Here is a 21,567-nt window from a genome sequence, read left to right as displayed (position 1 = left end):
TCCCACAACGGATACTTCCCGGGATAAGAAGGTCCATCAAGACGAAGGCTCCAAGCTGCAGAGATCAAACCATGAAGACTATCCAAGCGACGGCCACAACGTCACCCCCTCACCGGAAAACAACTCCGGGCATAACTTTGACAGGGCACACACCAAGACAGGCCAGACACCTAAGGCATATTGTCGCAGACCTAAAACAGAAACACCGACGCAGAAGAGAATTCACTCAAAAGGAAAGGAAGGCCATCAACCAGACGAGACAGCGGGAGGAGAAGCAAAAGGGAGTGGACCATCTTCTCTCGGTCGGTATCCTCGCAGAACACATCACATTCCCGGCATAAAGGGGACAAACACCGAACCGAGATGTGAAGAACGAACCGAAAGCACTGCGATGAAGAAAAGAGAAGATCTGAAAGAAAGGGACGAGCTGAAGAACATCGCGACCACAGAACAGATGAAGAAGAAGGTAAGAAGAACAAGCCTGAAGGAAAACGCCCAGCGATGGTTTAGTGGACTCCCCGCAAGAACTGTCGATAACGGGGAAGACTCCAAGAAGAAATTCCTAGCCTAATTCCGCGCCGATAAGCCGTATGAGATTCACACTTTTTATCTAGAATCCATCCGCCAGGGTGATCAAGAAGGTCTTGAGAGCTACCTCAGACGTTTCAAACGAGCCATTGACAAAGTGGAGGTGGTCACCGAAACTAAAGCTCCAATACACCTCAGACGAGGTCTGAACCCGTACGATTGCGGGTAATGCATATGCGAGTTGATAAGTCAACGACCGAACACACTATCCTAGGTTTACTCCGCAGCCTCACGATCCATCATGAAAGCGGAAGCCGTGAAGGTCTTCACACAAACGAGAGCCCCGTAGATACACCCACAACATCATTTTCAAAGTGAACACATCTCATATCAAACAAACATTGAACACAACGGGACAGAAGCCGTCACAGCAAGGTCAACGGGTAACACAACCGAGAAGAGCGTCATGATCCCCGCGATCCGGTAGAACCCGCCTGCCCTTACAGCTCCTCCTCCCCTGGACAAACGGGAGAAGGGGACGACACTACGCACATGACGACAACATGGACAGCACACATGGGCACACGATGCATAATGACATACCGGGGAGTACGCAACCCGCCGCTCAACGACAAGGGAGCACACCACCCGTCTAAGACAAACACAACACAATCATCACAACAAAACATACAGACAACACAAATACGCATCACACCTCAACGCTAAGTCAAAAAACAGGACCACACGCCTGCAAAATATTCATCTGAAAACACAATACACTCATCACAACAAAACATACAGACAACACAAATACGCATCACACCTCAACGCCAAGTCAAAAAACAGGACCACACGCCTGCAAAATATTCATCTGACAATACAATACACTCATCACAACAAAACATACAGACAACACAAATACGCATCACACCTCAATGCCAAGTCAAAAAACAGGACCACACGCCTGCAAAATATTCATCTGACAACACAGTACACTCATCACAATAGAGGACAGCTACAACACAATTATGACAAAAATATGTACTCAGACAGTCGCAATCAATGCAAAGCGATGAAAACATGTTCGAAACTCCCACAACAATTAGTAACACGGTCACCATGATAATAAACGGAGCATCATCAGTCATGAAGTCACAGATTGCGTATCATTTCCCGCGGTCGACAAAACTGAGACAAACCCGCCACGATTTTGACGGGCAAACTCCACAAAAAATTCCAATATTCATGGACAGAAAGCCACAACCATTTTTTTTCGACGCCGTCAGTCATCCCTCAAAAATCCCCGGTATTCCAATATTCACATAGACACCTTCCCCGCTTCAGCACCCGCAGCCTCTTTATAGGCCGTACTCTTCCGATATTCTGCTATCCCAACTTCCCGTCCCCGTCTCAACTCCTCAGCATATTCCGTGCTACTCCTAAAATTTGCAATACCCTGATCCACCACACCCTTCAATTCTTCTTCAAACTCTTTACTACGGTGATATGTTGCAACCGCATCCAAACGAGATTTTATAACGCCACGCTTATACTCGTCACCACCTCGAAACTCAGCCACAACCATCTTTTTCGACGGGATAGAAGCCAGCGCACTCTCCAGCTCATCATCCACCCATGTGGACACCCGCTAACAGCAGAGACAACACCAAACACTGTGATTACCAAAAAACGCACGACACTCCGGGACAACAAACCCGCTAGTTAGTCACTCTGTCATTCGACAAAAAACACCCGCAAAACAACAAACAGACAACGGAAGTTCAGTTCAGTTCTGCTCTGTTCGTCGAGATCCTCGAACCCGCTATCGATTTCAGACATAAGTCACAAATCCAATCACAAATTACACGAAAGTTACCTCTCGCCTTTCGAAGTTTTGTTCAAAAGTGCTCTGACGTTCTTCAAACACAAAAATACAAAACGTATGAGATACTAAACATCACGTGCCAACATCAATCAAACCTTAAAATTACTACACTGTCACACGGCGGGCTTCGACCCGGAAGATTTCGTCGGTGACTCAGCGGCAACACATCACGTCGACCACGAACAAAAGCTCCAAAGAAACCACCAAACACCCAGGACGGACTCCTCATGTTATCTTAAAACACTCGCGACAACACTACACGGCTTGCACATACATCTTCCCCGCCTCCGCACCAACAGCCTGTTTTAATGCCACACTCCCCTGATATTCAGCAGTCACCACCCCCCGTACCCACTTACGCTCATCAGCAGACTCTAGACCACCTTTAAAATCCGCTACACCTCACTCCGCAGCCCGCGTCAACTCCAAACAATCCATGCGTTTTATCCCGTACACCTTCCACCTCCGATAATTTCCTACTAAGCTCGGCAACCCCCTGCAAGCTCGATAGAGCATCCAAAGCCTTCTGTTTGCCTTCTTCTCCCTCACCCTTTCGCTTACTAGTCAACGTCGGGCATCCCCCGCTGTTGACCAACCCGGGGGTACCCCTTCTCCGATTAAACCTCGCGGCTAGTGGGACATCATCACTAGGATCTATACACATTCCAGACACAAAAAGATGAAAGCACACCAAACTAATGATGTTAACACAAAGCACACAAACACACAAGCGGGAGACAAACAAGCCTTAAGTACGCCACAACAACATTAACAATTAATACATTTTACACACAGGGGGGCAACAAACACCACCACAACTTGACAACTTACAGTGCTTACATTCATCACAACATTAACACGTATCCCCCGGGATCAGTTTTCAACCAAAAAACAAGGAACCATTACACAAGCCAAACCGCCCCTGTATTACATCAGCAAAACAAATAACATTTCATAATTATTATGATCGTTTTCCCGCTGCACGCCCCCGCTTTTTACCCGCCCGTTCCAACTGGTAACAGGCGGTAACAACATCAACAGGCACGGTATATTTATACACGCTGGGGGGCAACACCATAAATACACACGATACACTTCTATACGCCAGAGGCCACCCACAAAATTACTCCCGATCCATTCCCCCACCATTGACACATTTCTTTCATCACTCCATAAGTCGTAGCCGCGATGTTACCCTCGACCCAGTCAATGGCATCATCCCACCTACCACTAGGGGGGGGCAGGGGTACACCAAAACAAATATAAGAACAACGTGGAACGAGAAAGACTAAAACAAAGAGCAAACGGAAAAGTAGAAAGACTTCTGTTTCTTTTCTTCAAACCAATCTTCATATAAGGAAGCCATGACATCCCTACAGCGACGACTACTTTTATTCTCAGCATGATGGCGCTCTTGCAATTTCTTGAGGGCTTCGCGACAACGGGTGTAAACAAGGGGATCCACCCACTTATGAAAGCTCAAACATCCTCAGCGCACGCTTGGTAGCGACAACTGATATTGTCCCCGTACCAACAAGTTTTCTCAACACTCATACGGTAAAAGTCACACATCAAGTCAAGAATGGCATCTGATAAGGACCACCTCAACCAGCCACATGTGGACTCGTGTATACGTCAGCAAAACAGCGGCCAAAGTGACGTTAAAACTAGAAACCACCCGACATCAACCCCTGACTTGAGAAACCCGCAGCCGTGAGCACCAACTAAAAGTCCGTCGTCCGCCATGCCGGAGGCGGGGGGCATGACTGGAAGCACGTGCTGCTAAAACAAAGAGCCAGACTTCAACGTAAAAACAAACATTTGTTCACAACACATTCATATACTTCCCCGCTCTGACCCAAGGGCCATCACGAGAAAGCAGGGGGGCAATGATAAGTATCCCTTTAAACTACGGGAACCAATAGACCCGGACAAGGAGAACGGGACTCTGAAGTATGGTCCCCGGCATCACAGCTACCCGTTGTCACACATGCGGGTTTCAGGAGGTCACGCCATGACGTCACCAACCTGGGCTGACGACAAAGAATATTCAAGGAGTATAAATAGAGGAAGAGAAAGAGAAGTCAGGTATGCTCAAAACACTATCATCATTTTCCTCTCAAAGACTCTTGACTGATTATCACGCCGGAGGTGCAAATCGGCCACCACCACCGGTTTTGCATTGTTTTGCAGGACCTTACACCATTAAACAGCATCACCTCTCCTGGAAGGCTAGAGACAACACCGAGCAGTGGACGACGACAAATAATGCCTTATCAGATATATAAGTTGCAAATAATCCAAATATTGTGGAAGTCTGCGACTCTGCATGATCATCACCTGATTTTCTTCTTGGTGCACAGAAATTTCTGATTTTTAACGTGATGTCATTAACTGCCGTCATATGTTTGGTGTAACCATTGTCATTCGATTTAGCAATTGACTATGCAACTGCTTTTAAGTCCTGTTATTTTTTTAGTTGAGAAATAAACTGTTAAGTTCTTAGAAAATTTAACAAAAGCCTAAGGGTCGTCTCAACCTAACATCCACGCAAACGTCACGTCACAATAATGACGTCACTCTACCGAAAATGTGTGGAAAAATGGGCATCGAGATGGAACTAAAACAATACTACCAATAACCAATATGCTTAAAATTAAACTGACACTAGCAATAACAACAATGTGCTTGTGACACTTGTGAGTGACATCAAGATGAATGACTAGGATCCTTGACTAAGATCAAGATGAGTGACATAATGTGCTTAAAATATTCTTTCATTTTCTATTTGTTTATTTAATAAATATATTTTATGATTATTCAGTTCAAATCATTGTGATTACATTCAATAACATAATAATATAACTATATGACAATTACTTAATCTCAAATAATTAACTGATTAATGGAAAAGTTAGGAAATAAAATCATTCAGATATCATTAAAATTTATTTGTCAAATGATATTTATTATTCAGCATTCAGATATTTTATTGATTCAGATTATTTAGATATCTTATTCAATCAGATGAAACTCATTCAGATTTACGAAATGACCCCTTATTGTTAGATAATCTGAATCGTGTGCGGTATTTTCTGCTTACCAATTGAATTAAAAGCATAATAAGCTAAATAATTGAGGCCAGCTTAAAAAACTTACATCAGCTCAAAAAACTTACATGTGCCTGTTTGGGCATCATAAATAAACACTTCTTTTTATAAGAATCGGTTTTTTACTGCTCTTTATTTAACTGTTCGCGTAAAAATTCAAAAATATTTATAAAATGTTGAGAATTTAAAAAATGTTAAAGCACTGATAATGTATAGTCTTATGTAATTACCCAAAAAAAATTAGAATAAAAATAAGAAAACGTAGATGATAATATATCGTTATCTTAGGATATATATATATATATATATATATATATATATATATATATATATATATATATATATATATATATATATATATATATTCTATATTAACTCAGACCCAAAACCTTATTTTCATCTCGATTCTTATAAAGAATTTAAAATTTGGGGTTTTTTTGCTAGTTAAGAAAACCTAAAGTTTACCATTGCTTTTTAAGAGAAGAAAATTTAGCACGGATCCATGACACACAGATAATGTCATAGTGATAGTGACTTTGCTGCATGGTACATGTCAGAGAGAGATATATTGACTTAAAATATAAACTGATTTGAAATAAAAAATAAACCTGGTTTAAATTCATAAATTAGTTGAAGTAACTATATTTTTCTTAATTTTTATTTTACAAAAATTATCCATAAATCATAAATTATTTATAAATTAACTTTTTATCTTTGTTATTACATTTCTAATAATTTATAAATTATTAAATATATTAAAAAATTTAAATAAACATTTTAAACTACCAAACACATCAATCACAATTTCTTGCTGTACAAATTTCTATACAGTGGCCTGTGGGTGGGTGGTCATTGGCGCAAGTGCGAGGCATTTTCGCTTGAATTTCTTAGAATTATATTTATCGAAATTCGCTACTTTTACTGATAAAAAATTGGAGGATAAGGGCAGAGAAAAGTACTTGTAATCAAGTGCCCCGGCCTAATACGACGAGGTAGAGGTAGCTTGCAATTTGGATTTGTACAAAAATTGACGATTTTCAGTGACATTCCCACTTCGTACGAGATATATCATAGCCGATCTTACTTTGTTTGTTAACAAGTCGATTAAAGATATAAAAAAAAGTCACCAAATTTGAAATGAAAGGAAACTTTAACAAATATTTATCATCCTAATAAAAAAATAAAGAAAACTTTAAAAAGTTGCTTCTTTTTTTCTTTTCTAAGCAAACTTACAGAAGTCTCCTCCTCATAATTCCACTGGTCTTTAGCATGTGTGTAGACAACAACGCACGCATTGTTGCGGGTTTCCCCCACAAACAGCAGATATGAAAAACGACAAAATATAAAGACTTGCTTTAGAATCTTGACTTTTACGATGCCCGGGTGCACTATGAATTTCGCCTCTTGTCGAGGGTTGGAGGCATCATGTTTTTCCTAAGAAAATACTATACTACAATGGAAATTACCATTTTATAAAAGTTTGGTGTAATTTTTCGATTTAGTGATTGCTATTCTCACGGTGAGTTACATTTTGGAGAAACCTTGGTATGATCATCTACAATCACGTAGAATCATCGATTTAAAATCATTGATATATTCTATAAATAATACATATAGATTACATAAAAAAAAAATACCCCCAATAAAACATGTCTAATATTTATAAATATTATAAATGTAAGTAATATTATCATGTTGGCTATTTTTGTCGAATTTCTACAAACATATAAGAAATGTGTAAAAGAAAAATTATTTCATTTATTGACATACTGAGCTGATAATTTCTACTTGTAACAACTTTAAATATTAATAACATATATTTTTAAAATATAGCGAATATCATCAAAGCATAATATCTTACGGGTTTAACGAATTTTACAGAATATTTTACATGCCTAATTCAGCCAAAAAAAATTATCATAATAATTTGAAGAGTAAACTTCAGAGTAAGTGACATTTAACGGGATCCACAATTTTAAAAAACGGAGCCAAAATTTGGCCACCTTCCTGAGAATTTGGAACTCTGGCCAATTTTTTGAAAATCAGCATAAACTTTGACCACAACTTTGAAGTTTACTCTAATTTGAAAGCGGGCAACAAAACTAAGGATAAGCATATGCGGTTTGGTTAATTGAATATCGAACTAAATTAACCAAAATAATTGGATTCGGTTAATCGAACAAAAAAGAATTGTTTTCGTCCTACTATAATTTTCCACATAATTTGATATTTTGATTTTCAGGTATTTTCTACCTACCTGGCCGAAAAACCAAAATTATCTAAACATAGTAAAAAGTTAAATAATTATCGACATTCAAATCAAATAGTTTAGAAATGTATTTGTGAAAATCTAATTTAAATTATTTAAATAACTCATGATTAACGGGTGATGATTTATAGTATTTGAATTTCATATTTTATTTAAGGATATTGTGTAACTTTTCACATAATTGTTTTTCTAAGTAACATGAGTTAGGGATTGGGTGTGAGGAAAACAGAACTAGAATCGAAAAACGAAACGTAATTGTGTAAATTTCTCGATGCTAGTTTTCTAGAAATTTGATCCATTTAGTCCGAATCAAAATAAAAACTGACTCAGACTAATTCTCAAAAAAATGGTATGGACCAAATAGTCCATATAATATACATTACAAATTTGTGATTATGCCTACTATATCAGAGTCTGTTCTCTGTCGCGTTTAGGTGCGGTTTACCTTGGTTCACGTAGTTTGCAGGCTATTGCGTGAGCTCGTGGGTTTACACAGTGCGCATCCGAAGGGTAGCTACGGCGTGTTCTTACGTTAAAAAAAATTATTATATTTTGCGCGCGTGCATATATATATATATATATATATATATATATATATATATATATTAGCCTACAACTAAAAATATCTAAATTAGAATTTAATTATATGTATTAAGTGGATGGTGATTAGTTGATATTATTTATTTATTTAAAAATTGTGAATTATAGTTTTATTTATAAATTTTTTCATAAATAAAATTCGATTCTTTCGGACTGGACTGCACCAAATTGAATTATTTTAATTTGGTTCGTAATGGAATTTCAGCCTTGTTCGATCCGGAAAAAATGACATTACGTTTTTTAGTCTGCAATTCGATCCGATTATGAATTGAACTCACTGAATTTTCAACCTAGTTGTGAATTATTAAATTGTCAATTCTAATACAAGTGTTAGTACCTTAGATAATAGATCTAAGATAGTTAGTAACTTAGTTTGAAATTGCTAATTTTAATAAAAAAAATCATGTTTTTTTCCTTCTAATTTTGTAGTAATTCACTCTATTTTTTAGGGGAAAAAATTATTTTAATATTCATTTTTAAATGAAATATTAAATTCAATTTTATAAAATAATTGAGTTTTTCTTTCAATTCCGGTTGTGATTTTATCCAAAAATCACATTAAATCACATCCACTCTCGACCAGAACTAAGAGCACTTGAAATGGGAAATGGAGACCCATTTAATGTAATGGGGCTCGTAATATGCCTTGGATTGGAAAAATGAGTGAACCACTGCATTCGCGTATTATTTTTTCTGTTGTCGCTTACCTCACCTGCTTTGATTGTGAATAGATAATTTTAACGTTATTACTATAACATTCATTTTATAAACGGTAATATTTTTCTTCTGTAAATACCAATTCTCAAATCTCTACTATTCACGCTCCTTACTTATAAAAAATTATTAACAAAAGATGAATTTTTACATTATTGAATAAAATTAAAAATACAAATATAAAATCCTTTTATTATATGTTCCCTCCGTTTTAAAATACATGTCCACTTTAGAAAAAGAATTTGTTTCAAAATATTTGTTCAATTAATAACTTACACATTTTTTTTTCAAAATTCATTTTTTTTTTAATTATGTGATTTTTAAAAAATGAAATCTAGTCTGAAACGGAAGAACACAGTAAAAGAAAGTGGGCTGACAGATGGGAAAACCCGGTCACAACACGGTTGGCGTCGATGCTCTAAGTTTCAGTTTATAATACAGGTCTGTAGTGATATTTCCAGCCCAGCCCACGAAGTGCCACCTATAATTCCTTGTAAAAAAAAACACACAAAATATATAAAACAGACAGACTTTGGTAATGATTCGCGCACAAATATAAAATGAAGCTGAAAATTAATGAATATGTACCCCGCACTATTAACACCGATTACATAAACAAAATTATGAATCAGGAAGTAAACAATTTTTTTGAATGTAGGAATGTTGTTCATTGACGTTTTAGTTATTTTTAGTAATACCAAAATTCAAGATGCATGAAAAATCGAGATTAAAATAAATTATTAAAAATATGATCAACTTCGTATTTGTGAATAATAGATAGGAATATAAACCGATAAGTATAAACATAGTAATGAAAGTGTTATGTCGAGAATTGGTATGGGTCTTGCAGATCCATATTCAGATATGGATTATTAAGATGGGTCCATCCACCTCTATTCATGAAGATTATATACTCTCCAACTCGAGATGATTATTGGATTAAGTACATTGGGGCTCATTATTGTTCTGAACTGAGTTGTTTTGGGCTCATCATTCTGTTAGATCACCTCATTAGTAAGCCTCCACTACTTAAAAAATTAATGAAGACTTAAGGAGGACTTCATGGAGACCATTATCACTAGAGGTCATTATGAAGATGAACAGTGAGCTTGGTCTCATTATCATATGACCTCACCATTCTTGGGGTCATCATTGTAGAAAACTACTAGCCTAGACCCCAAGACTCATTATCCAATTGGGCTTTCAGGCCTCATCATCTCTACTACAAGTTTGCCTCGTCAAAAGGGTCACCCACCTTGTTTTACTAAGTCCTTCGGGCTCTCACTAGAGCTACTTTCCCGGCTTCGGGTTCCCTAACCTTATAAGAGGATATCGGGTTCCCTTGCTCATAAGAGAATATCGGGTTCCCACACCCCTTAGAGGATGATTGGTCTCTCGTCCCATATGAGGACGATGAAGACATAAAGGCTCATGACCTGTCCCGACTGGGGCCCACGAGTATACACCTCGATGTCTCTACCTCTGCTTATTGGATCTATATCCATTCTCCGACCCGCTCCATGATAGCCTCTTGTCATATGGGCCTAGGTCATGCGAGTACGGGAATCTATTGACGGCGGCTTTCACGGTCCTACGGACTTGAGCGCTGAAAGACCGGACTGACACTTAACCCGCGCTAAGAAGTTTGGCCTGAAAGAAGTACGTGGTAACTTGAACCCTTGTAAAGAGGGTACGTAGGTCTCTTGTGACTCATAACCTAATTCTTGTTGTGAAACGCTTGAGAACAATTTCTCCCTTTCTCTTGAGGATCAAACCACAAGATCAACTACAATATCCATCACTTTCCGTCACGTGTTCTTCGTAGTTCTTCCTATAATCACGCAAGTGCTCACATTTGTTGTTAATCAGCTTCTCCCGTTAACAAAAAATATTAACACCGTATATAGACATTCCTCCTAATTAATTGTTAATACGAATAAAAGAAATTGCTATTAAAAAATATTTTATCTATATGTTCAATATACTCTATGAGAGACGAGACGAATATGTAGAGTTGAAAATAATAAGATAAAGAATTGAAACAATTCATTAAAGTCATTTGTTTGCAAATTTTATGAAAATTAATCATGAATTTATCTCTCAAGTGGAATAACAACGCCATAATACCATTTATTAAACTTGTTGATGAGATGAAATATAATCAAAATATATCTTTTTATCAAATTACGAATGATTTGTCAGATACAACAACAAAATATCGCCCGTATAATTAATTCGCACTTTTTAATTATTGGTTATTATCACTAAAAATTTAGAGATTTGTGTAACCTTTGATTGGAAAACAGAACTAATTACTCAGAAAAAAAGGACCAAATAATCCTGATAAAAAAGAAAATAGCAAAAAAAGCACCAAACCGAAAAAATATATATTCTCTGGTCGCCACTCTTGTAGTTGCGAACAAGCAGCGCAGTCGATACTCTCCGGCGATACTTCACCGCTTTCACGGCGAGGTATATAAATCCATATACTCTAATTCAGTCCCTACTTCAATTTCCTCACTTTTATTAACCCAATTGCCGATGCTAATATACACGTATATTATAACATGTATGTTCTTATTTTTAGGGTTTATGCCGCCGCTTTCAGATTTCAATTTTGTATCAAGTTATATCTGATAATGCTTGCTTGTATGTACGCGTGTCTAATGAACTGACCATTTTGTAGTTGTTATATAATTGAAATCTGAGACGGGGGCTAGGGTTTATGGACAGCTCTAATGTTAAAAATTGTTCCGTGACGATATTTGCGATTTTATGCTGTGGCGAGTGCTAGTATGGTAATGTTCGGAAGAAGGAAAGATCTGTTTCTCGGGGCTTTGTGAATGCATTTGTATTACAAATATGTTGTGGATTTTATGGTGGTTTGATTTGTTGATGGCCACTTTTTATGAAAAATTGCTGCTAAAGATAAATGAGGTGAAGTTTTATGTTATAGTAAATGTGGTTCAGCCTGTGAATAACTGAGTATGTAAGGGTTAATGCTTATAAAATATTTGATATACTGCTACCTGTTACTGCATGTTCATGTAGCATTGATGTTGGCAAAGTTTGGGTGAATTTGAATAACCATAGTATAGTAGCCACAAGGGGTTGGTATGCCTCACAAATGATGGAAAAGAGAAAACATATTTGCCATTATATATCTAATACACGCATATCTTTTCTCTCTTTTTTACGTTCTGACAAGCCACTGGGTTTACATTTTGTTCAGGTACGGCTCTCGTTTGAGTAGGCATGAGTAGAACAAAAGATATGAGTAGAACAAAAGACACGAGTATAAAAAACAACCCGTTGGTATTTATGGACATATCAATGGATGGAGCTCCTGCAGAAAGAATTGTTTTTGAGGTGATTTTATGTCATAAATTTTGTTGAGCCTATGTTGATCTGTATGCCTTTACAATGCTACTGTTAAAGTTTAGATAATGACTGGATTTCTGATTTCTGCAAATTGCAGCTTTTTGCTGATGTTGTGCCTCGGACGGCTGAGAATTTCCGTGCACTCTGTACAGGTTTGTGTTCTCCTCGTGAAGATCGTATATATATGTTACATGCTAGAATCTTTGTTTTCCTCGTTAAAGGATATATATAATTGTGATATTGTGATATGCCTTGATGAGGATCTGGACGACCCATTTTGATAAAATGCAGTATTTGTTTGGAAATATGAAGGATACAATTAGATGAAATCATAATTGCCTAAGTTTCTAATTTTGAGATTGTGATAAATTATAGTATGTTTCGATTGAGAGAAACGCAAATCCCTCGAGGAGTAAACTTTTTGATCATTAAAAACTGCCATTGAAACCTAATATCTATGAAGCACGGGTGTGGGGATACGTGGTGCGGCGATACGGTAAAATAATATGGGGCTTCGGGTGTGGGGGATACAACAATTAAAAAAATTTAAAATATATATTATATATATAGTTCATAACAATACAAAGGAGTAGCATTTGAATTAAATCAAATAGTCAAATACACAAGTTCAACATACTTAATAAATGAAAGACATGATATTTAATATATGTTTGACACATGAATTTAATCATCTTGAAATTTGAATTATCATAGCTTCTATCTTCATTTTTTTCCACTTAAGGCAGTAGCTACTGCCTTTGGCAGTGCTGTGCATTTTTCATATGAATTTATCACCACCGTGGCCACAAAATTACAAAAATTACCCCTCCCGCACCGCCCGTGAATCCTCAACCCGATACTCTGGGATACACCAGGTGGCGGCGTGGTGCACTCAGCCGCACCAGCACTGCACCCTGTGCGCAGTGCAGCACCTGGGTGCCGCACCCATGCTTCATAGCCTAATTTTGTTATTTATATACCAGTTATCTGAAAAGGTAAACAACATAAAACAAAATCAAATAGAAATCTGAAAGTTTTTTACTACCTGTATTTTTTACGTTTTGGGTACAAATGTACAGGTTCAAATCCAGAATTTGTGTCAAGACATCGTCTTGTTGTGTCTAAACTGTATCTTCTGCTTATACTCCATTTCTGACACTAGTAACTAATGCAATCAAACTAATTCGGAATCCCAAGTAATATATCTAGCATCAGCAATATATGCCCAGGAACATGAGCAATATATGCCCGGGAACAGATCTAGTAGGGTGTCATATTGTCATGTCTAGTAGGGTGTCGGTTTAGTGGCAAAAGCTTATAATTTGCATATCCATGAATAAAGAAAAAGTAACAACCTTTATAGTTTTCCCAATGAATGTTAGTTTGGTTTATTCGTTTATGATATCTTTTCTGTGGGAGATAATACAACAGCAGGGAGCACTGTATACTACTTAATAGCGTTGCAATTGGTAACAACAAAAAATTACTTCTTGTTTTAGTAGCATGGATTCACAACAATTAGTTCTAAACTTGCATGTAATGTTGTATGGTTCGAGCTTAATTATGTTATATACTTATATTTTACTTTTACTTGCTTCTATTTCTATTATCTGGCTTTATATGTGTTAAGATGTGAAGCAGCAGGGATACTGGAGACAGTTATCTTATTTTCTGCTTTGTAGGTGAAAAGGGAGTTGGAAGCTCTACAGGGAAACCTCTTCACTTTAAAGGCACCGTGTTTCATCGCATAATTAAGGGTTTCATGGCTCAAGTATGTCTAATCTGATTAAGTACTGTTTTATCCGTGAGATCTAGTTATGTGTCTACCCCATTGTTTGCTACTATTCTCAAGTCAGCACAATACGTGTCCGAAACGCCAGACTCCTTGAACATGAGTTTTTTTTTTTTACCTCAATAAGTTATTACCTATTATGCATGTGTATATCTCTGCTGCAACATTTGCAAATTTTTTCTGAAGGTGTAATATTTAGTTATTGAGAGTGAATCAGTTGTATTTTGGGTGTTTTCTATGTTAGAGTGATAGTGCAGTAATCAAACAGGGAATATAGAGACATGGCAGCATAACTGATGGATAGAATAGAGATAGATCAGTGGAGAGCTTGAGAGAGTTAGTTAGATATGGCGAGAAAGTGCTAAAATTAATTCCTTTTTTATACAATTCACTTAAAGGTAACATACATAGGTTCCATGACATATACTAAAGAGTAGCTAGCTTGTCTTTGACTCCATTACCCTTTCTGTCACTATTACTACTTATTCTGAAGTAACACCAAGTATCATAATTCTATTGCCATGACCTTTTGTTCAGTTAAGAACTTTAAAGCCCAGTGGTCAGCTTTTTACAGAAAGTGTTTGTCCATTATCAGTTTTTCTCAGCTGTAACCAAAGCCTTGATTTCTTTTTCATTTGTAGGCATAGCCTGGCCCTTTACTCCTAATGCTTTACTGAAATAGGCCATATGTTTGCCCTCTTGTGTCAACTCCAATATGTGTATTGGAAGCATTAATTTCACAGTGAACATTTTGTAGTAGAGAGTATACAAGTCACGAGTGCTGATAGAGCCATTTTCAGATCCTCAGAGGTTTTGGTTGCTCTGCAATATTAAATCTTTAAATAACACATATATGAAAGCACTTTTTTTTTTTTGAAACTTCACAATATATGTAATCATCAGGTAATTTATATTTTTATTAAATTAAAATTCTAATAACCGGGAATAGCCCGGGAACTAAACTTTAGGCATTTAAATTTAATAACTTCGCTCGAGAATGTAATCTGTACGGTGATGCTTTTTTGAAGTGCGCATTCAATGAAATATTTATTTACGTTTATGATGGCAGTCAAAAAGGACAGGTCAAGTTTACCTTATTATATCTTTCGTACTTTTTCTCTATAGAGTTTGTGAGAACTGAATGACTTTTTAATTTTTTTGTGTCATCGATCAGGGTGGTGATTTTTCCAAGGGGAATGGTATTCAATTCTTTTCCTGATTTAATTTAATCCTTCAGTGAAGAGATGTTGTCTGGTTTACATTCGTTCATATGCCCAGACTTTGTAAGGCACAAGCTTTTAATGGTTTGCAGGGACTGGTGGGGAAAGTATATATGGAGGGAAGTTTGCAGGTAAGCTTATTGTCTGTACGATAACATATATACTTCAACTTTGTAGTTGTTATTTGTCTTAATACATAACATTTTTTTTGCAGATGAAAACTTTAAAATGGATCATAGTGGACCTGGACTTCTCTCTATGGCAAACGGTGGTCCAAACACAAATGGGTCCCAGTTCTTTATAACTTTCAAACGCGCGCCACATCTTGATGGGTGCTTACTCTTGTTTTAAAACCTTCTTGTTTGTTTTTGTACTTATTGCGTTTTTGCTACCAATCTGTAATCATTCCTAACAGTGTAATTTGCTTTTAATATTGTGTTGCTGTTATTCACGATATTTTGTTATCACTTATATGGCAGGAAACATGTTGTTTTTGGAAAAGTTGTAAAGGGAATGGACATTGTAAAGAAGATTGAGCAGGCGGGAACTAAAGTTGATGGGAAGCCTTCACAGATTGTTAAAATTATAGGCTGCGGGGAAACTTCTGAAAGTAAATCTGAATATTCGGTCGATGCAGAAAAAGGTAAAGTGTGGTACACTACGATATTGGGAACTGAAACAATAAAGAAGTCTCTTTGCATCTGAATTAAGCTCTTAGTTGTCCGTTTTGTTTTGGGGAAAGAGAATAAGTTAGTCAAAGCTCTTTTATCTGATGACAAGTTGAATTAAGCTCAGTGTTATCTTTTTATTTTCAGGGAAGAAGAAAAAGTTAGTCAAAGCTCTTTCATCTGATGATAGTTCTGATGAGCAATCTAAAACAAGACGTAAAACATCTCAAAAAGACAAGAGGAATAAGAGAAAAAGGAAATACTCTTCATCTGATTCATCAAGCTATACGAGTTCAGATACCGAATCTGAATCTGATTCCTCTTCTGATTCTGACTCTGATTTAGATTCTTATTCTTCAAGTTCATCAAGTGATGACAGGCGCCACAAAAAGAAAAGGTCTACCAAGAGAGATAGACACCAAAGCAAAAAAAAGAAAGATAAAAGAAGGGGCAGGAAAGGTGGACGTAATGAAAAAAGAGGCAGGCACAAATCCAGAAGGTTTGATTTGACGTTTAAGCTAAAATCTCTTGTGCATCCCCTTTAGGATAAGTTATAAGTTAACCTGCTGCTTTTAGATTTTAGTTACTTTCAGTTTCAGATTACACTATGACTGTTACATGATAAAAGCTTATATTTGATATTACAGGACTTCTGTGAGTTCAAGTGGTTCAGGTAGCACCAGCAGCAGTGGGAGCAGTTCTGATGACGAAAAAGCCAGTGGCCGTGTTTCTTCCCGTAAAGGCCGGAATATTTCAGATGTTAAAACTAAAACAAAAGTTCCTGGTATATATTTGTTTTACTTGTTAATATGTTGTGTGGTGTTTAGTTCATGACTTGGAATTTGCTTCTAAAAATACAAGGCTTTTGAATTTATCTCAGCAGTCTTAATTTGTTTGGATTACGGTATAGCCATACCTTATTTTTATGATTGTGATTATATTTTAGGAACAGAGGCAGAAGCAGAACATGAAAGGGATCTTAAACTGAAAACCGGAGTGGATAAATCGTCAGATGAAGAGGGTCAGTTTTTGCAGGACGAAAAATTAACCAAAAATGGCCAGTCCACAGAAAAGAAAGCTGATAAAACTACTATCCGTCAGTATGCGGATGAGTCGAGCAAATCCAGGTTTCTATTTCGGTTTATTTTCATAAAGTCTAGTGGTATGTATTATTCTCTAATAAATATTTAACTATGTGAATTAAAAACAAAGGAGCCTGAGCCCCACAAAAAGGCCAAAGTCTGACAGTGACCGCAGTCCTAGAAGGATTACTAGAAGTCCCAGTACTCAGAATGGCAGTAGATCCCCTGTGATTAAATCTGCTCAGCAAATTAAGAATTTTTCAAGGAGTCCAAGGAGAAGTCCTGCACACAAAGCCCCTGAACCATCTGGTTCAAATGTTAATCGAGGTTTGTCAAGGAGCCAGTCTTCAAATGGCTCTCCCAAGCGCATTAGAAAAGGTCGTGGCTTCACTGAACAGTACTCCTCTGCACGACGGTACCATACCCCATCTCCAGATCGTTCTCCTCGTGGATACCGCTATGGTGGAAGAAATTTTCCTGAAAGGAGACATGATAGGTGAAATTGGAAGCGATTTACATATATAAATAGAATCATTGAAGTAGCTGGCATGCATTTACTTTTTGCTTGTTTTCTTGTAGGTATCCAAGCTACAGAAATTATTCTGAACGTCCCTCACAAAGACGGTACCGAAGCCCACCCAGGTACTCTCTCTCTCTCTCTCACTAAAACATGTGCACAAGCATGCACAGTTGGGATGTTAGTTTGTGAGAGATTTTCTCCAACCTGGCAACCTTGGATGATTCTATAGACCTTGACACCTTGTACATATGACATAGTGTATTAGACACCCGATCTAATGCCTTATTGCTCATTTTACTTTCTATACAATACCACAAGAATTGATGTTCAAAAAGACAAAAATGCATTTGGTTTTAAGACCAAATTGAAATGGGACTGAGTAGCAGAGTTTATAGGATTAATAGTGGAAAGAGTTGATCTCATGCCTTTGTAGTTAGGAGTGTGTTTTGTGGGCGATAGTGTTTTGCGTGGATATTGTTAAATGTTCTTTCTTTATTGTACTTTTTAGGAAAGTGATCTGCTAAATACTTAAATGTCAACTGTCAAGCAACTGCATTGTCTATACATCCTTCCTGTATTCCTTTATAGATTATTCATTCAAATTACTTTAGTGTCTTTCCCTTCTTTCTGAGTTTAAGGTTTCCAGAACTAAGAGTTGAACTATTTCGTCGCAGTACCGCTAAGTTGAGTTCAGTCTTGATTCTTGGTCGTGGTTTCTAGCTTTTGAGCTAGTCATACAAGTTAATGAACTTTTAACTCAATGGTGTTCTAGCTTTTGAGCTTGTCATACAAGTTAATGAACTTTTAACTCAAATTAGACATGCTCTGTTTGCCAGTTTTATCTGATTGAACTCATTGAATTGAATGTAGTTGAAGTTGAATATTAAAAAGTTAGGACTTACTACATTTTCTTTTAATCTGTTTAGTCTTTGGTCTGACCTAAATATCATTATATTAGTATATTCCCCTTAACGCTTACTAACTAATAGTACTTTGTCATTTTTAAATGCAACTTATACATATATATGAACTACCTAAACAGATATAACTTGTAAAGTGTTACCTTTACCTTTGAGTTATTTAAAGAACTCAAGTAATACCCCCTCCGTCTCTCTCATTTCTTTACAGTTTTTTTTCACTGCTTGACACGCATTTTAAGGCTCTTATAAAACATAGTTCCGTAACTTATTTTCGAGATCTTTTTGTGTATAAAAATTCAAACATCAAATTTATATTTAAAAGGAAAAAAATATTTTATGAAACTATATTTTCTTTGAGCATTAGAATGCATGCCAAACTCTCGTCCCCCAAGGTAAACTACCTAGGGAGACAAAGGGAGTAGTAAATTTGATATTTTTGTAAGTTAAAACAAATAGGCTATTATTGTACTTTAGGGTAACTTGTAAATCGTACATCTGAATTTACCTATCCAAACAAATAAAAACTTGCAAGTAAAAAAATAGTTTCTACCTTTAGTTGAGGAAATGGACTGTAAGTAACAAGTAATTTGTTTCTTAAAGGCAAGGCAAGTGGGCCTAAAAATTTTTTTGCTGCCTAATAATTCTATGCGAAATATTATACCTTCTTGGTATTTATATAATATTAGGCCCCATGAATTTAGCAGATGATCTTTTGTACAATGGGTAGGTAATATATCTGCTTGCGCAGTCTTTTTCTTATGCAGTGGAGTATGACAATGTACTCTTTACTGATTAAATTTTATGTTGGGAAAAAGGTATCAAAGGCGAAGGAGTAGAAGTAGGAGCGCTTCTCGCTCACCAGGCGTTCATGATGGGCATAATGGGGATCGTAGGCGGAACCGTATACGCAGTCCTAGCCCCAGGGAGAAACGACCTGCATTGAGTGACAAATTAAAGTCTCGTCTAGGTCCTCCAGTGGAAAAGAGTGGAAGGGCAACCTCAAGATCAAGATCCAAGAGCCGTGGTCCTCGTTCTGTATCTCCTGATGCTGTTATAGAAGAGTGTCCCACGAAAGTAGTTGCTCTATCACCAAGCAGATCTAGATCAAGCTCCCCAGCTCCGCAAAGAGGTTTGGTTTCATATGAAGATATCAGCCCCAGCCCTTGAATTTGTGCCATTCCGATTTCTACTGATGGGTTCCTTCAATGGTTTGGTTCTGTCCAGGCCTTTAATTTGCTACAGAATCAAACTGTATTATTAGCGTGATGTTTACAAGAAAAATTGTTTAGACTATTTAAATGACGCTTCTGCAATTTAATCATTTGAACTTCCTTGTGGAAGATGCTAGTATGATTGAAGAGGTGCTGCTTTATTTTTGAGAGTAGACATTCAGAATTTAATTCCCATTCCTGTTGGTAAAATATGTTGCCTTGTTGGTTTCAAATTAATATGGTGCTACTCAGTATTTCCTGTATCTTGACCTGTCAAATTGGTCATGCACTCTCGAGCCGTGTGTATTTTCGTGTTTCGTGTATTCAAAAGTGAAATCCGTATCTGACCATTTATAATTGAGGTAATTGCATATCGTATCCCCTAACTATCGTTCAAAAACGTTATCGTACCCATACTTTGAAAAACTCAACTCGCACCTCCTATCTTTATATTTCAAGAACGCACTCCCTCCGTTAACTTCCGTTAAAATACTCTCTCCGTCTCAATTTACATATCCCTTTTGCTTTTCGAGGAGTCAAATTGACTAATTTTTGATTAACTATTAGAAAATATTTATTTATTATTTTAGGAAATAGAAAGTTACATATTAAAATAGATTAGATTTACTTTTTGATGATATTTTTTTAAATTTTTTTATTTAATTAAGCTATCCCCAAGTCAAAATGATTTTACATATCAAATTTTTGTTTAATAAAAGTGTATATATTTATAATAAATATCACATAATATTTATTATTTTTTATATTTAAAATAGTGTGTATTTTAAGTACTTAATACACATATCACTAAAAATTTAAAATCATTTTATATGTAAAATCATTTTGATATGGGGATAGCTTAATTAAACAAAAAGTTTAAAAAAAATATCATCGAAAAGTAAATATAATCTATTTTAATATGTAACTTTCTATTTCCTAAAATAATAAATAAATATTTTTTAATAGTTGGTAAAAAATTAGTCAATTTGACTCCTCGAAAAGCAAAAGGGACATGTAAATTGAGACGGAGGGAGTCTTTTAACGGAAGTTAACAAAGGGGGGTGCGTAACGTTCTTGAAATGTAAAGATATTTTAGAAACGCTTAAACTATACTTTTAGAGTTTGGGTAGGGTCTAGAAAGATAAATATTGGTTATATAATACGTTTAACTTAGTTATTACATTGAAAATTTAGTTTATGTATTTCTGCAACACAATTTTAATCGTTGTTCAACAAAATATCTTAAAAAATGTTGAACTCAAGTTATATATGTGTTGAACAAAAAAAGTTTGTAAGTTTGTATCATAACCTTCCCATATATATATATATAGACACACACACACTCAAATATAAACTACTAAAATACAAATATACTCATACCCGAAAGTTAGTTTTAATTATTCATTAATTTATACATGATTTTTTATGATTAATATGGTGAGTTCCTTGCAATACGAACCCAATCCCTATTCTTCGAATCGCGATCTCTATTCTTCGAATCATCCCATTCAACTTAGGTGAACGCCTAGGATCTGATGAGGTTTGAACCCGACACTTTGAATCAAAGTAAGCCCCCCAACATTTTGAATCAAAGTAAGTCTCGTTTTCACTGGGACAACTCCCACCCAATTCCCACACTCATATGAATATTATTGATCATAGAATTT

At 36.3% G+C, this 21,567-nt stretch overlaps 1 protein-coding gene across 3 annotated transcripts; it reads left to right on the top strand.

The window, feature by feature from the left end:
- Positions 1-11,438: 11,438 nt before the first annotated feature.
- On the top strand, positions 11,439-20,095 carry LOC108204575 (peptidyl-prolyl cis-trans isomerase CYP63). 3 transcript variants are annotated; one of them, XM_064082409.1, is made up of 14 exons: positions 11,439-11,578; positions 12,339-12,475; positions 12,585-12,639; positions 14,170-14,258; positions 15,454-15,478; positions 15,592-15,630; positions 15,714-15,831; positions 15,979-16,142; positions 16,315-16,666; positions 16,815-16,951; positions 17,120-17,294; positions 17,380-17,745; positions 17,829-17,891; positions 19,505-20,095. In XM_064082409.1, the coding sequence occupies exons 2-14, from the start codon at positions 12,362-12,364 to the stop codon at positions 19,854-19,856; spliced, it is 2,049 nt and encodes a 682-aa protein (XP_063938479.1). In that variant the 5' UTR covers positions 11,439-11,578; positions 12,339-12,361; the 3' UTR covers positions 19,857-20,095. The 3 variants fall into 3 exon arrangements, with proteins under 3 accessions (XP_063938479.1, XP_017229577.1, XP_063938477.1); XM_017374088.2 differs by having other exon boundaries at positions 17,114-17,294; XM_064082407.1 differs by lacking the exon at positions 11,439-11,578 and adding an exon at positions 12,025-12,043 and having other exon boundaries at positions 17,114-17,294.
- The last annotated feature ends 1,472 nt before the right edge of the window (positions 20,096-21,567 follow it).

The sequence above is a fragment of the Daucus carota genome, chromosome 1 (assembly GCF_001625215.2).
Source record: "Daucus carota subsp. sativus chromosome 1, DH1 v3.0, whole genome shotgun sequence".
Taxonomy (NCBI): Eukaryota; Viridiplantae; Streptophyta; class Magnoliopsida; order Apiales; family Apiaceae; genus Daucus; species Daucus carota.
Note: the sequence above shows the minus strand (reverse complement) of the source record. Positions and strands in the feature narration are given on the sequence as shown.